Below are 14,000 nucleotides of genomic sequence, written 5' to 3'. Positions count from 1 at the left end.
AGGCTGGCCTTTTTTTTTTTTTTTTTTTTTTTTTAGTTTACAAGGTTACCCTCTCCAGGTCCAGCATAGGTGTTAAAATCAGGTTTTCTCCTCATTTAAATTTTAGTCTTAAAAGCCTGGGAATATTGGCATCATTGAAGAAGAGAGAAAAGTGCTGACTCAAATTCCCATCTCTAGGGACAGGGTGACCAGAGGTGAAAAGGTGTGAAGACAGCTTGAGGAATCAGGGCTGTGGCATAACCTTGAAAGTGGCAGCTTCTCTTCCCACGCCTTCATGTTTTGTCGAAGCAGACAGATGTCAAAGACCCAGGGGCTAAGGTTTACACGAAGTTCATTTTAATAAAATACTGATAGAGTGCTCATACAGTTAAAAAAAAAAAAAGCTGGGTATGCTGGTTATTAAAAATGGAATCGCTTAGTTTTTGCATGTTAAGAATTTCCACTCAAAAGTAAAGGGAAAATGGCAGAGACAAATGATCTCACTTCCAGAGAAACGATGGTTGGCCTTTTGGCTCTTATGTAATTAAATCTGGATCTACCTCAAAAGAATCTTAAAACTGTGGGGATAGGATGCTTTCCTCAGGGGAAAGAAGGTTGGGAAAACACCTGAAACTCAAGTTTTGAACTTCTGTGACCAGCCATGAGGCGTCCAGATGAAGAGGTTGGGCGAGCTTTATGGCGGCGTTCTACCGTACCTGGAACAGACGTCTTGTCAGTGTAGCCACAGCATGGACCCCAGATTTCCAGAGTTTCAGGCACTATACCTGGGACCCAAAAATGCTTAGCAAGATGTGGTACCAAGGAACTCTGGAGCTGGGTATTTTTATTTTTTAATCCGGGGACTGTTGACCTGGCTTTGAGGAAGGAGACAACCACCACGCAAAGCAGTGCCATCAGCGCTATTACTGGGAATTCTGAGACTCAAGTGTTTGCCAGACCCTCAGGGCAAACTCTGGCAACACTCTGTCCAGCACTGTGTCCTGTGCCTCCTGATTGCTGCGCGTTCATCTGGACCTTTGCACTTTTTCTTCTCACTCATCCTTAACTTCTTCCTCCAACAGTGAGATGCCTCGCAGCCGCCATTTGTCCCCTATGAATTGTCCCGTTCCAGGACACCAGTATACTTGGATAGCAGTTTCAGAATTGTTAGCCAGTACCTCAGTGTTAAATAACGGGATCATATAGAGTCTAGGATTTATATGCAATTCCTTTGCCTTAATTCTGAAAAATTTTGACTCATTTACAAATTTACGTGCATCAGTGTCTTTTGTTCATACAGGGTACAGGGGGATTATTTCATTCATTGGTAACACGGCTTGATAATTGTGTCACATTCTGCATTCTTTCCTGGGATACAGCAACTTCCTAAATGATTATTTTTATTCACGTGCATACGGTTTACTGTTTAGGCTATAAAGTTTTATGGCTTTTGGCAAATGCATGATGGCAGTTGCCTGTCCTCAAAGTATCCTGGGAAGTGTTTCACAGATTGAACCTCCCTGCTCCTAAGAATGCCTGATATGTTTACCTTGTCTCTAGTTTTGCCTTTTCTAGAACGTCATATGAAGGGAATCCCAGAGTAAAGATAAACAATAAATAAGGGGAAAGGGCAGTATAGAAAAACTTCAATATTTGAAAGACCTGAGTAGTGCTGTAGAGAATTCCGGTGTGCTTTGGAGGAGATGTGTGAATCATACAAGGAAAAAATTAATTTGAAGAAGTTCAAAAGAAAAAAAAGATTTTGTAAGGAAACTGTTTTTGATGTGAAGCCTAAAAGAGAAGTAAAAGGTTGGGCAGGTCGGCAGGTCTGGGGCCGGGGGAGCATTCCCAGAAGAGGCAGAAGCATGAGCACAGGCTTAGAAGGAGAAATGAAACACAGGAGACATCCGGAGCAGTTTAAACTCAACAAGAAATACAAAATAAGGTTGAAAGATTCCTTGGGAAAGTATGGCTAGATTCCTTGATTTGGTTCAGAATGAAGAGTCACTGCAGCAGTTTGAGGAGAGTCAGACAGTGAATGCCTTTTATACAGTTATCTGAGGGCAGCCTTGAAGGTACATTGGGATCCTAGCTCTGGAGACTGGTTCAGAGGCTCAGGTCCAGAAAATCAATAACTAGGAATGCAAATTTACCCGGCTGTCTGGCAGTAGAGTTCCTATGAAACCTTTTGTAAGTCAAAATGCTGTAAATTGTGGAAGCAATTACCATTAATTTATCTAGAACCACTTTTGAGCATTCCCAAACCCAAAATATAACCTCTCTTAGGCTTTTCTGATACCTTAGGACACATCTTGCTAACAGGGGCACAAAATAAATCGAGCTAAAACACAGGTGCCCACAGACACAGTTCAAAGCCAGGCAGCTCCATGCTAAGATGCTGAGCGTGCTTCTCGGCGGGGAGCTCGGTGGTGCTGCTTTGGCTGCTCCGGGTCCACGCTGCTTCTGTAAGCCTCACTGCAAAACAAATGCTGAACGCTATTTTCGCTTTTCGCCTCTTTTTTGCAAAAGCAAAAATCCTTTTCTGGTTTCTTGTGTTTAGCAAAAGTAGGTGATAATGTACGTTTTTTTGTAAAAGTGAAGTAACATGAACTTTCAAATAGCAGAAGATCCCTGTATATGTATATATATATATGTACATGTATGCAATATACATATACACACACATATACACGTATATACATACACACACAAACACACACACATAGATACACTCTCTGAGGACAGAATCCTCACAGTCTTGCCCATACAGTATCCCCAACTCCTAGTCCAATGGTGCAGAGTCAACACCCAAATGTTATATATTATTGAGTGATATTAATAACCACCAGGTTTGCTCTACTGCTTTCTATTTGCCCTCTTTTTGGGGTCGTTCTCTCCAGCAATTCCTGTGAACGACTTACAAATTCATTTTACTGTGATGCAGATAAAATAACTATCACGTGAATTTAAAGTGTGTTTTTGTCCAGTGTCCAATCCACTATCCAGAAGTTGACTGCCTTTTTAAATTCATAGCTCTGGTGGAGTTAAGTCTAATCCCCGCCTCTTAAACCCATCCGTGGGCCCAGTTTGTACACACCTCAGATCCCTCTTTCTCCCTGTTTCTTTATTGCTGCTCTTCCCATTGCCAGCCTGTATTCTTCCATTTCCTTCTGATTATTCCCTATTGAAGGGACTTGCAATTCATATTAAAATCAAAATTCTCAGCGTTGCTAAAAACGAGTACCACAACTACAACTCGTAGTTAGGGAGAGATTGCCCTGCGGTGGAACTGCTTTATAACACTGGTGGTTAGGAAAATGCTGGCATTGATAGGTAAACTCAGAGCAGCATACCGAAATGCAGATAAGCCTAGCAGACCATATTAAAGGGCTTTAAGTTTTTTCTCCCAAATGAGATGGAAAAACACTGCAAGTTTTGAGCAGAGTGACATGATCTGGGTGGCAGGTACTGTGCTAAGGGTGAACATGTTGCTCTGGAAAAAAAAAGGGCTCTTCACCTGGCCTTCCAGGACCGGAAGTCTGATTCAAGAGACAAGTGTAAAAAGAGCAGCAGAGAGTAGCTCCAGCATGGAATGCCTGAGAAGTGGAGGGCCTTGCACAGTGTGAAGGGATTTGAACTTGCTCCTGAGGGCAGTGGGGAGCCAGCAGAAAGTTTTATGGTGGGGAGGGACATGACAGGTGACATGGGCCTTATACAGGTCATCCTGAGAACCGAGTGAGGGAGAGCAAGAAGACAGGAGGCATGAAGGCCAGGGGATGGAATCCCAAGGTGATGGTGGCCTGTGGAGGGGCGGGAAAGTTTTCCTTTCCCCCCTTCTAGGTACTGTGGCTGGTCTAATAATTAAATTGACATAAGACAGAGTAACAGGAGAAACATGTATTTTTATGTATAGGAGCTCATAGAAATAGGAGACTCAACAAAGTCACCAAAGCAGGCAGCTTTTAGACCTTTTAGACAAAGAAACAGTAAGTTTGTAAAGAGTTGACAAGACAATGGCGTCTGGGTGGCTCAGTTGTTTAAGTGGCTGACTCTTGATTTCAGCTCAGGTCATGATCCTCCGGGTCCTGAGATGGAGCCCCCATCAAGCTCCTGCTTAAGACTCTCTCTTTCTCTCCCTCTACCCCTCTCCCCCCAACCCCGCACACGCTTTCTCTCTCTCTCTCTCTCTCTCAAACAAAAAAAAATTTTTTTAAGTGTTGAGAAGACAAAGAAGTTTGGGCTTGGGGTAGTAAATTAGCAAAGAAGTAACAAGTTTTGTTTATACAGCCCTCTCGGTCTTGAATTCCTATCTCTGGGGCTAAGAACGCCTCCTTTCCTCCTGGTACAAGGGGGTTACTTTTCACATGGGAAATTTCTTTCCCACTAACAGGAACAAAGGATGTTCAGTGTCCTCGCATTGGCTGTTTTTTATGTAACTTTATTTCAAAATAATCAATATGCCGAAGTGGCATATTCGGAGGCAGCCTGGGCTGAACCCCACCACCTGCGTTGAGTCAACATTGCAGAGATGGAGAAAAGGAGCCAGGTTCTGGAAAGATCGCTCAGGAAGAATCAATAGGAGTTTGTGTTTGAGTAGCTGTAGGGAACGAGGAAGAGGGAAGGTCCGAGATGGCTCCAGGCAGGGAGGTGGCTGCTGGCATACAGCAGCTGGCCATTCCAGGGGAGGAGATGAGTCCGGGGATGGACTTCTCTGAGGGTGTAGAGAATAGGAACAGACCCACCTAGCGCTCCAACGGAAGAGCCCTAACTCTGCTTTGCCTCCTGTTAAAACACAAAATTCACCTGGGTAAACTTAAAGAGCTAATTGATTTTATCCAACAATTCAGGAATCGAGGACCATCCCATCTAATGACTAGAAGGGAGGTATGAGGAGCTGTACCAAATGGAAGGTTTTTAAAGGCAGAAAGGTGGGGGGCACCTGGGTGGCTCAGGCAGTTAAGCGTCTGCCTTCGGCCGGGGTCATGATCGCAGGGTCCTGGGATCGAGTCCTGCATCAGGCTCCCTGCTCAGCGGGGACCCTGCTTCTCCCTCTACCTCTACCCCCTGCTCGTGATCTCTCTCTCTCTCTCTCTCTCAAACAGAAAAGTAAAGTCTTTTAGAAAATAAATAAATAAAGGCAGAAAGCAGGTGGGACAGGGACGTCATAAAAGAAAGGAATATTTCAGGCAAGGTGAAGGGCAGAGGGAAGGGCAGGGGTCAGTCACCCACATTACCTCACTAGTGCTGGTGGGGTCACCCCGGCCTGACTGGGTAAAGGTCACATTCCTGAGAGGGGCTGAAACTAAAATTAAGTCTTGGTTTGCTGTCTTGGAGGGGCAGGCGGCTCCATTTTGGACCTGTTGCGCTGTTTTCACCCTCCTGGTAAAGGAAGTGGCGCTTTGCGAGGCGGCTGGGTACTCTAGGGAACGGCACGGTCTGTGCGCTGTTGTTCAGGAAACCAGGCTTTAGGAAAGGAGGTTCCATTCTTTGTGCTGTGGATTTTAATTGCATATTTGGATTTCTGAAAATGAGACCTAACACTGTTAGATCCCGGTACACCTCATTCTGGAACTGCCTCACTTAAGCACATTTGGGGTGTAGGGAACATTGTGTGCTTTTTCTCTGAAAATATTTCATGTTTCTCTTTCGGATCCCAGGCTGTCTGTGTTCTCCTCCAGCAAGATGGTCGTGGCAGGGGGAGGCAGTGCCGTTCGGGCTGGCCTGGGGACTCAGGTTTGGTCCTGAAATCCAAGTACCCTGGCTGCTGAGAGCTGTCTGCCCCCAAGTGTGGAAGGCAGGAGTGGGCTGAGGGCCAAGGTAATGAGCAGGCTGGGTGCCTGGAAACCTGAGAGCTAATTTTAGGCTTAACAGCCACATTGGAGAGTGCACCTTTTGGAAGGTGCAGAGCTGAAACGGTATGAAGATGATAGGGTTTAGATCATCCTGAGACAAACAACCTGCTAGATTTGGATTAACCGGTTGGATTTTTTTTGTATTCGTGCTTGTCACAGAAATCGGTATGAGATGCAGAAATGCCAGGCATACGGTGGCAGAGTGACAAACAGCAGGACATGCATTTCTGGGCTGGACTGTCATCCACCCCCCCCCCCCAACCACACTGAAACCGGATCACCTCATCTGCTGGGATGACAAAGGGACATGCAAAAGCTTTTCTAATTTATCAAGATGGGAGAACAGACACTTCTGCACCCTGGGCTCTGTTCGGACTGTCAGTCAGTTTTTGTCTTTGTGATCTTACGGCTTGATTTCAGTTCTTCAGCCTGTGGGTGGCTCGGGATGGGCTCATTCGCACTGCTCGTCTGCCACTTTGCCTCTTTTTAGGATCCAAACCATTCCATTTGGAGCTCACTGTGGGGAAACGGAGTCCACAAAAGGTTTATGTAGAACTCAAGATCGTCACACTCATTAGCAATGTCAAGAAAGGACAAGAATGAACATTGAAGTAATGTTTTTGGTTTCCTGAGTGAGTGTGTGTGTTTGTGTGCATGTGTTTGCACACACGCACGTGCCCGCACGGTGAGGAAGGCATGTTTGGTGGCTATATTACCGCAGGAAAAGTGTCCAGGAGTGGCTTTCTCTCTGTGGATTATACTTTTAATGAAGTTGCTAGTAACCAGGATTTGCATAGAATAAAAGAACGAGTGAATATCTGGACATCTTCTCTTTTCTGTTCCTGTACCCTGTAACCACAGTAACAAGACTTCTTGGGGTTTTTTTTAAGAAAGCAGATTATGAGTGAATTGTTCATAAATATTACAGGTGGAGTAGAGAAACGACTGTCACTGTATAATACAGTTTTCAGTGTGCAAATGAATATGTCCTTGGATGTCCTTTTGTATAAAACCCATTAAGCCAAATCTCTAGGGTCGCCCTAGCCCTGAGGTTACTGGCTCTCGAGCTCAGAGGAGAGGCTTGACTGATACCATCTCAGTATCAGGGGAGGGAGAGCCCTCTAGTGGAAAGTCATCAGGGCGACAGTGCAGCAGGTGCGGAAGCCTAGAAGTCAAAGAAGGAAGGTTAAATTCAGTCCAGCAAATTGAACTGCAGCATGTACTCATGGTGGGACTCGTGATAGCCTCCTGATGATTTGGAAGATGTTTATCCACAAATCTGTGATGTGGCATCGTCAAGAACCTATTGAGGCCTGTGCTAAGTAGGTACTCAAATTAAAATAATTATTCCAAGGACATATAACCTTCTTCACAGCCCTCACCTGAAAAGCTTGGGATGGGCAAGGTTGGGGAGTAGGGGATACATTTCAGTAATAAACAGTCAAGCTTAAATTAGATGAGATGACCCACTCCCACCCCCAGAATTATTAGCTATAAGGTTTGTTCATGCGTCCAGCTGCATGTTTAAGCAGAAGAACACACCGTTCTAACCTTCCCCTTCCCCAAGGCTGTCACCTGAGTTGGACCATGGCTATCATCATAATTCAGTGTGCGATTTATCTTGTAACTAGGAAGAAAGCTACAAAGCACTCTGTCCCCCTAATCCCTGACCATAATACATGCCTGAGATGGTCATGCTAGGTTTTTGCAAAAACGTTCATACCCTCTTGACAAGGGTCGTGATATTTCTGTTGGCTCTTTATTCTTAATGAGAGACTTTAAAGATCTTAAAACTTTGCAGTTTAAAATGATTTATTGATATTAATGATTCACGTAGAGAGACTTTTAAAAAGCATGTTGTATGAGAAAATCCCTCCTGTACATGTGCATTAATAACGCATTCTAAAAAACATGTATCCTTGGTTGGGGCCCTTTGCTTATCGCTCTATTATTGACCATGATCCATGAGTCCCCCTCAAGGGTGAAAAAAGCATGTTTCCGGGCAACAAGAACCCAGTTTTGAAGCTTACACCCTTCAAAGCCCTTGAAGATGCATCACCAATGCGGTAGAGTCAGCCAGTGAAAATGCGCTCTCAGCACATTTTAGCTAAAACCGCAATTGTCCTTGTTTCTAGTCTGTGACACTGGAGAGTCTCGGACTGTATTGTCAACAAAGCCGAACTGTCCTTTTCTGAACAGAAAATGGCTATAGCAAGGATTTGTAAATCCTCTCTGTACTTCGAGGACCATCTTAAAGTCTCGTATCTTCCTTGTAGCCATTTCTGAACTCTTGGTAGCCTTCCTGTCTGTGGGACTTACGTCACGTGCTGCATTAGGTAGTGGCTTAATTCCATGCACGTGTGTCCCACCTCCCTGGCACACCCGTGTGCCCTTGAAGGCAAGGCCAGTGTATTATAGACATCCTGGGTCTAGTTCACTCATTCATTCGTCTGGTGAATAGTCACGGTGCTTATCTGCAGCCAGGTCCCATTATACTCTCTAGAAATGCATTCGTGAACAAAACGAACTAGGTCTTTTTCCTGACATAGAGTCCTGTGGGGGTGGCGAACCTTCAACTCATAACCGCAAATGGACATTTTCCATAAGGAAAGATAAATATAAATTTATACAAGGTGATAGAAGTTGCAGAGAAAAAAGGAAGATGGTACCCTAAGAGAGAACACTGGGGGGCCTTTCTTAGACTGGAGGGTTAGAAAAGGCCTCTGAAGTTGTGATATTTCAGCTGAAAACTAAAGACACATGGTAGCTCTTATTCAGCAGGTGCTAAGAAGTATTTCTGGCTTCAAGAACCGTTTAACCAGGTCTCCGTGCATATGGTATGAACCTTCTGTGCTTCCTCCCGGCTGTGTCTCCCAGTGCACCTACCCCTCCTCCTTATTTGCCCCCAACCTGCATCTGTTCTTTCTGGTGCTCCCTGGTTCTGTGAGCCCATGGACGCCCCTGCCATGTCAGCCCAAGCTACAGTGGAAATGTCGAAAACAAAATTCAACTGAGCAAATTTTAAAGATCTGATTTTATTCAATGATTCATGAAACCGGGCTGCAGCCCAGCTAGCAGATAGAAAAGAGCCCCGAGGAGCTGTATGAATTCAAAGCCTTTTATAGGCAGAAGGGAGTGGAGTCGAGGAGGTTGTACTAGCAAAAAGTAAATTATGATACTATATGCAGTTATCATCAAATCCCTCTTATTCCCTTACAGGTAGGTGCAGACACTCCCAACTTGAGAAAGGCAGACCCCAAAGGTCGGAGTGCACTGCTGGCTGATATCCAGCAAGGAACTCGCCTACGGAAAGTCACACAGATCAATGACCGAAGTGCCCCACAGATTGAGAGTAAGTGAGCAGCTGGGCCGGGCCTGCCATGAGTCAAGGGCAGGCCACGTGGGGCTCAGCCAGGCACCTCTGGCTTGCTCAGGGTGGGGACCACACTTGTTACCCAGGATGCACTTTGGGCCATCGCAGACTTGCACAATGTACAGGTCATGCAGGAGAGAGAATCAGAGCTCCCTTTCCACATCTACAGATGGTTTAGAGCATATCTTCTACCACTGTTCAAATGCTAAACAAACAAGCAAAAACATGGTGGGATAACTTTTTTTTTAATTGTGATAAAATACACATAATATAAAATTCACCATTTTAACCGTTTAAAGTGTCCAATTCAGTGGCATTTGTACCTTCACAGTGTGGTTGCAAACATCACCTCGGTCTAATTTCAGAACATTTTCATCACCCTGAAAGGAAACCCCACACCCGTTACATGTCACTTCCCCTTCCCTCCCCCAGGCCCTGGCAGCTGCTCAGTCTACTGTCCGTCCCTATGGATTTGCGTCTTTGGGATAGTCACGTGAACAGAATCATACAATACGTGGCCTTTTGTGACTGGCTCCTTCACCTAGCATAATGTTTTTGAAGTTCACCCACGCTGTAGCGTGTGCCAGGTCTTTACGTCTTTTTACTGTTGACTGATATTCCATTATCTGGGTATTCCACTCTGTGTTCATCCACGGTGAGGTGCGTTCTGAAGGTGGCTTACCCGGAGTCCACCTAGTCCTCGTTGAGAGGACTCGTCGAGACAAAAATTTGAGTCTCAACTTTAAAGTATGCCAAGTTTTTGTGTCTGCAAGGAAAAAAAATTTTTTCAGAATTCTCTCCTAGGACCCTATGACTGCAGCTTTCTATGTATAGAGTAAGAGGGGCCCAGCGCTTGGGTCCCATGACCCATGCTGAGTCCCGAGTCTGCTGCTGGGCACATCGGGGAATTTCTCTGGGATTCGGTCCACTCATCTACAAAATGGGGGAGGTAAAAATAATACCTGCTTTTTTTTTTTTTTTGTCAAGATTGCTGAAGGTTGAAATAATCTATGCAGAATTATTTATCAATGTCATCTCTTATTATGTCTTCATATAGTTTTCAGTGATGCACATGGTGGTAATTCTCAAAGATAGTCGTAAAAAATAATTATATCTAGTATCTATAATTATACGTTTTCGTATACAGGGATAGATAACTTATTTTAAGAAATATTTTCAACAATTGCAATAAAAATTAGTTTCTGGTCAGACCCACTCGTTGGTTAAGCCCAGTTATCACTGGTTAAGCCCAGTTACCAGATAACCCATTTGATTGGAACACTCACTCCCTAATCATTCCAGTTTGTAGGTCATATATATTAATACTCAGAATAATCTAAACACATTCATCCCCCAGTGGGCCCTGATACCTCTGTGTAAGTTAGCTTCAGGCTGTGAACATTTCTTGCTAGGAATTCTTTTTTTGTTTTTTTAGTTTTTTTTTTATTTATTCATTCGACAGAGATAGAGACAGCCAGCGAGAGAGGGAACACAAGCAGGGGGAGTGGGAGAGGAAGAAGCAGGCTCATAGCGGAAGAGCCTGATGTGGGGCTCGATCCCATAACGCCGGAATCACGCCCTGAGCCGAAGGCAGACACTTAACCGCTGTGCCACCCAGGCGCCCCCTTGCTAGGAATTCTTATCTAAGCTGAATGTCTTCTCATTGCATGGAGTGGGCAATCACACACATCTGCTGGGCTGGAATTAGTGACGCCTCTCCCCCAGGGTGTTACGAGCTTGCTCTTCTGTAGAAGAAAAGATGCAGGGAAGGGTGTGGGGCTCAGGGTGCAAGAGCTGGCGAGACAGAGAAGGAAAATGCCAAAGTACCAATCACTGTAGACCTTCACTTCCTCCTTGCAGTCCTGGGCCAGACTCTGTGGACAAGAAGTTAGAATTACTGACTGCAACTAAATCTGTGGGTTTTCTCTGTCTGGTCCTCCCACAACAACAGTCGAGTTAAAAATAGGGCTAGCAACTACACCTACAATGTTTGGGTGTTCTCATTGGAAAGGTCCTGACAGTTCCCCCACTGGCATCTGTGGAATGGTAGCATTTAGGTCCCTTTGTTTGGGTCACTTTTCAGGGTGCTCAGCTACCGACGGTCAGTTCCTGGGTCGGTCCAGAGAGAGTAGCAGACAGGCGTGAGCACATGAGTCTGCGGGGTAACCAGGCACAGGGGTCTGGGAAAGATGCCCACTGGAAGGGTAAGGCTGGAGGTGGGAAAATGAGAAGGCTGCCCCAGGCGCTGTTGGATCACGGCCCCGGGCTGAGAACGGGCTGCTCAGCTCTGCTCACAAGTCCTCATCTGCTTGCCTCTTCTCTGCAAAGATTCTAAAGGAATCAACAAAGAAGGAGGAGGGTCTGCAAACTCTCGAGGCGGAAGCACACCCCCAAGCCTGGGAGATCTGTTTGCTGGTGGCTTTCCCGTGTTGAGACCAGCCGGCCAGAGGGATGTGGCAGGTAAGGGAGAATTCAGACTGGCTACCTCGTGATTGTTCTCTCCTTAATGTGTAAAACCACCTGGGCAATCCTCATGAGCCATGAGGACTGTGACATGTTTTTAGTGAAAAGTTGTAGAGCAGGAGATCATGGATTTGGGAGTATGCCCTGGAAGTATCCAAACCATTGTTCTCAAGGGATCTTGTAAATCATCATCCCGTTTAAATCATGCCATTGTAATAATTGAAGAAGGACTGGCCACAGTGTGTAGTGTTTAGCAATGGTGTGATTGGGGCCCAGACTACAAAGTGTAGACAAAAGGTATAAAGCACTTTAGAAAAATTTTAATGGTATCACCATAATGTATCAGTCATTGTTGTCTGTTAGGTATTGCAGTATAACAAAATACCCTAAAACTTAGGGACCTTAAACAACCATGTATCTAGCTTACAGTTCTGTGGTTGGCAATTTAGGGTCGTCTCAGCGGGGCTCCCTCTGGTACGTACAGCTTGGGTAGGTAGCTTTTGCTAATCTTATATTTCTTAATCTTTGGTGCCTCAGCTGAGATGACTGGCCTGACACGTCCATATGGTCTCTCAGTATCCAGCAGGCTATTTGGGATTGTTTTTCCTGTTGGTGCCAGGGTTTCAACAGAGAGGACAAAAGTATATAAAGTCTCTTAAGGCTTAGTCGTGGAGTTGGCACAGTATTACTTCCTACCACATCCTCTTGTCCAAGCCACGGAACAGCCCAGAAACAAGGCGGGGGGGGGGGGGGGGAGACACCTCACTCCTTGATGAGAGGATCTGCAAAATCACATTTCAAAGATTATGAAATCAGAAGTGAGTGGATAATCAAGGCCATTTCTGCAGTCAGTCTACTACAGTCATCTGTGTGTTAGTGGGTATCAGATATTTTGAAAGCATTGCATTAAAATTGGGCAAATATATATTAATTATGTGTAATAGAAGTGTTTTTCCTATTATTATTCTCTTTAGCCAGCAAGCGGAAATAAACAACAAGAATTGTGTTAATCAGGGAATATGAAGCCCCAAACATTGCTGGTATAGAATCTTCTGCCGTGGGGTTTGCTAACCTTTTCAATGGGCTCTGTGGCTGTTTGACATAGTGGGGTGCATTTGCTGCTGTCGCCTACTGATAAAATCCAGCAAAGACAAGGGCTCTAGGATGCTTTGAGATCCAATTTGAACCTTCTCAGAGGCCATTGTTTTTCCTCTTTTTTGCTAAGGGTTTAGCAAAGAGGGTTGGCATGTCCCAGTGCTGCCTTCTTTTTCAAAATGCTTGAGTGATATCAAATAAACATCCTGTGCAATATAAAATGTCCACTAGTTTCTCTCCATAGAAGTAAAGGTAGGAGAAACTGTCCCCACTCAGTTTTAACAGGAACCAGCCAAAGGAAGCCAGCTCGTCTCCATTCCTACCTGTCAACACTAGGACACAAGTGTCCAATGCTTGAGCCGCTCTGTGAAGACACGGATCAATTTCTGTAGAGGAGATGGAAATCCACGATGCAGTGGGTGATGATGCCTGCTACAGGATGGTAGCTCAAGGACAGAGCCAATAAGTAGATGCATGGACTGGGTGCCATGTCAGAGTAAGTCAGACCATGGCTGTCCTCTCTCAGAATCCTTCCATCAGCCTCCTGGTCATTCAGAGAAGAGGACTTTGGCCTTTGCTACCTCTCTTATGTTGTTCCCTACCTCTCTTGCTAGCACACACCCTCCCTTCCAGCCACATGGCCCTCCTTGCTACTCTTTTTTTTTTAATGTTTTTTTATTATATTATGTTAGTCACCGTACAGTACATCCCTGGTTTCTGATGTAAAGTTCGATGATTCCTTAGTTGCGTATAACACCCAGCGCACCATGCAATACGTGCCCTCCTTACTACCCATCACCAGCCTATCCCATTCCCCCACCCCCTCCCCTCTGAAGCCCTCAGTTTGTTTCTCGGAGTCCATAGTCTCTCATGCTTCATTCCCCCTTCTGATTACCCCCCTTTCTTTATCCCTTTCTTCCCCTACCGATCTTCCTAGTTCTTATGTTCCATAGATGAGAGAAATCATATGATAGTTGTCTTTCTCTGCTTGACTTATTTCACTTAGCATTATCTCCTCCAGTCCCATCCATGTTGCAGCAAATGTTGAGAACTCGTTCTTTCTGGTAGCTGAGTAATATTCCATTGTATATATGGACCACAGCTTCTTAATCCAGTCATCTGTTGAAGGGCATCTCGGTTCCTTCCACGATTTAGCTATTGTGGACATTGCTGCTATGAACATTGGGGTGCATATGGCCCTTCTCTTTACTACGTCTGTATCTTTGGGGTAAATACCC

At 45.0% G+C, this 14,000-nt stretch overlaps 1 protein-coding gene across 1 annotated transcript in view; it reads left to right on the top strand.

Annotated features, from left to right (window-relative positions):
• The window catches only part of WIPF3 (WAS/WASL interacting protein family member 3), an 87,406-nt gene that overhangs the window by 50,658 nt on the left and 22,748 nt on the right, over nucleotides 1-14,000 (top strand). Inside the window, exons 4-5 of the mRNA XM_040644551.1 lie at nucleotides 8,991-9,183; nucleotides 11,533-11,664. Coding sequence (XP_040500485.1) covers nucleotides 8,991-9,183; nucleotides 11,533-11,664 — 325 coding nt within the window. The remainder of the gene's footprint in view (nucleotides 1-8,990; nucleotides 9,184-11,532; nucleotides 11,665-14,000) is intronic.

The sequence above is a fragment of the Ursus maritimus genome, unplaced genomic scaffold (assembly GCF_017311325.1).
Source record: "Ursus maritimus isolate PB19 unplaced genomic scaffold, ASM1731132v1 scaffold_3, whole genome shotgun sequence".
NCBI lineage: Eukaryota > Metazoa > Chordata > Mammalia > Carnivora > Ursidae > Ursus > Ursus maritimus.
Note: the sequence above shows the minus strand (reverse complement) of the source record. Positions and strands in the feature narration are given on the sequence as shown.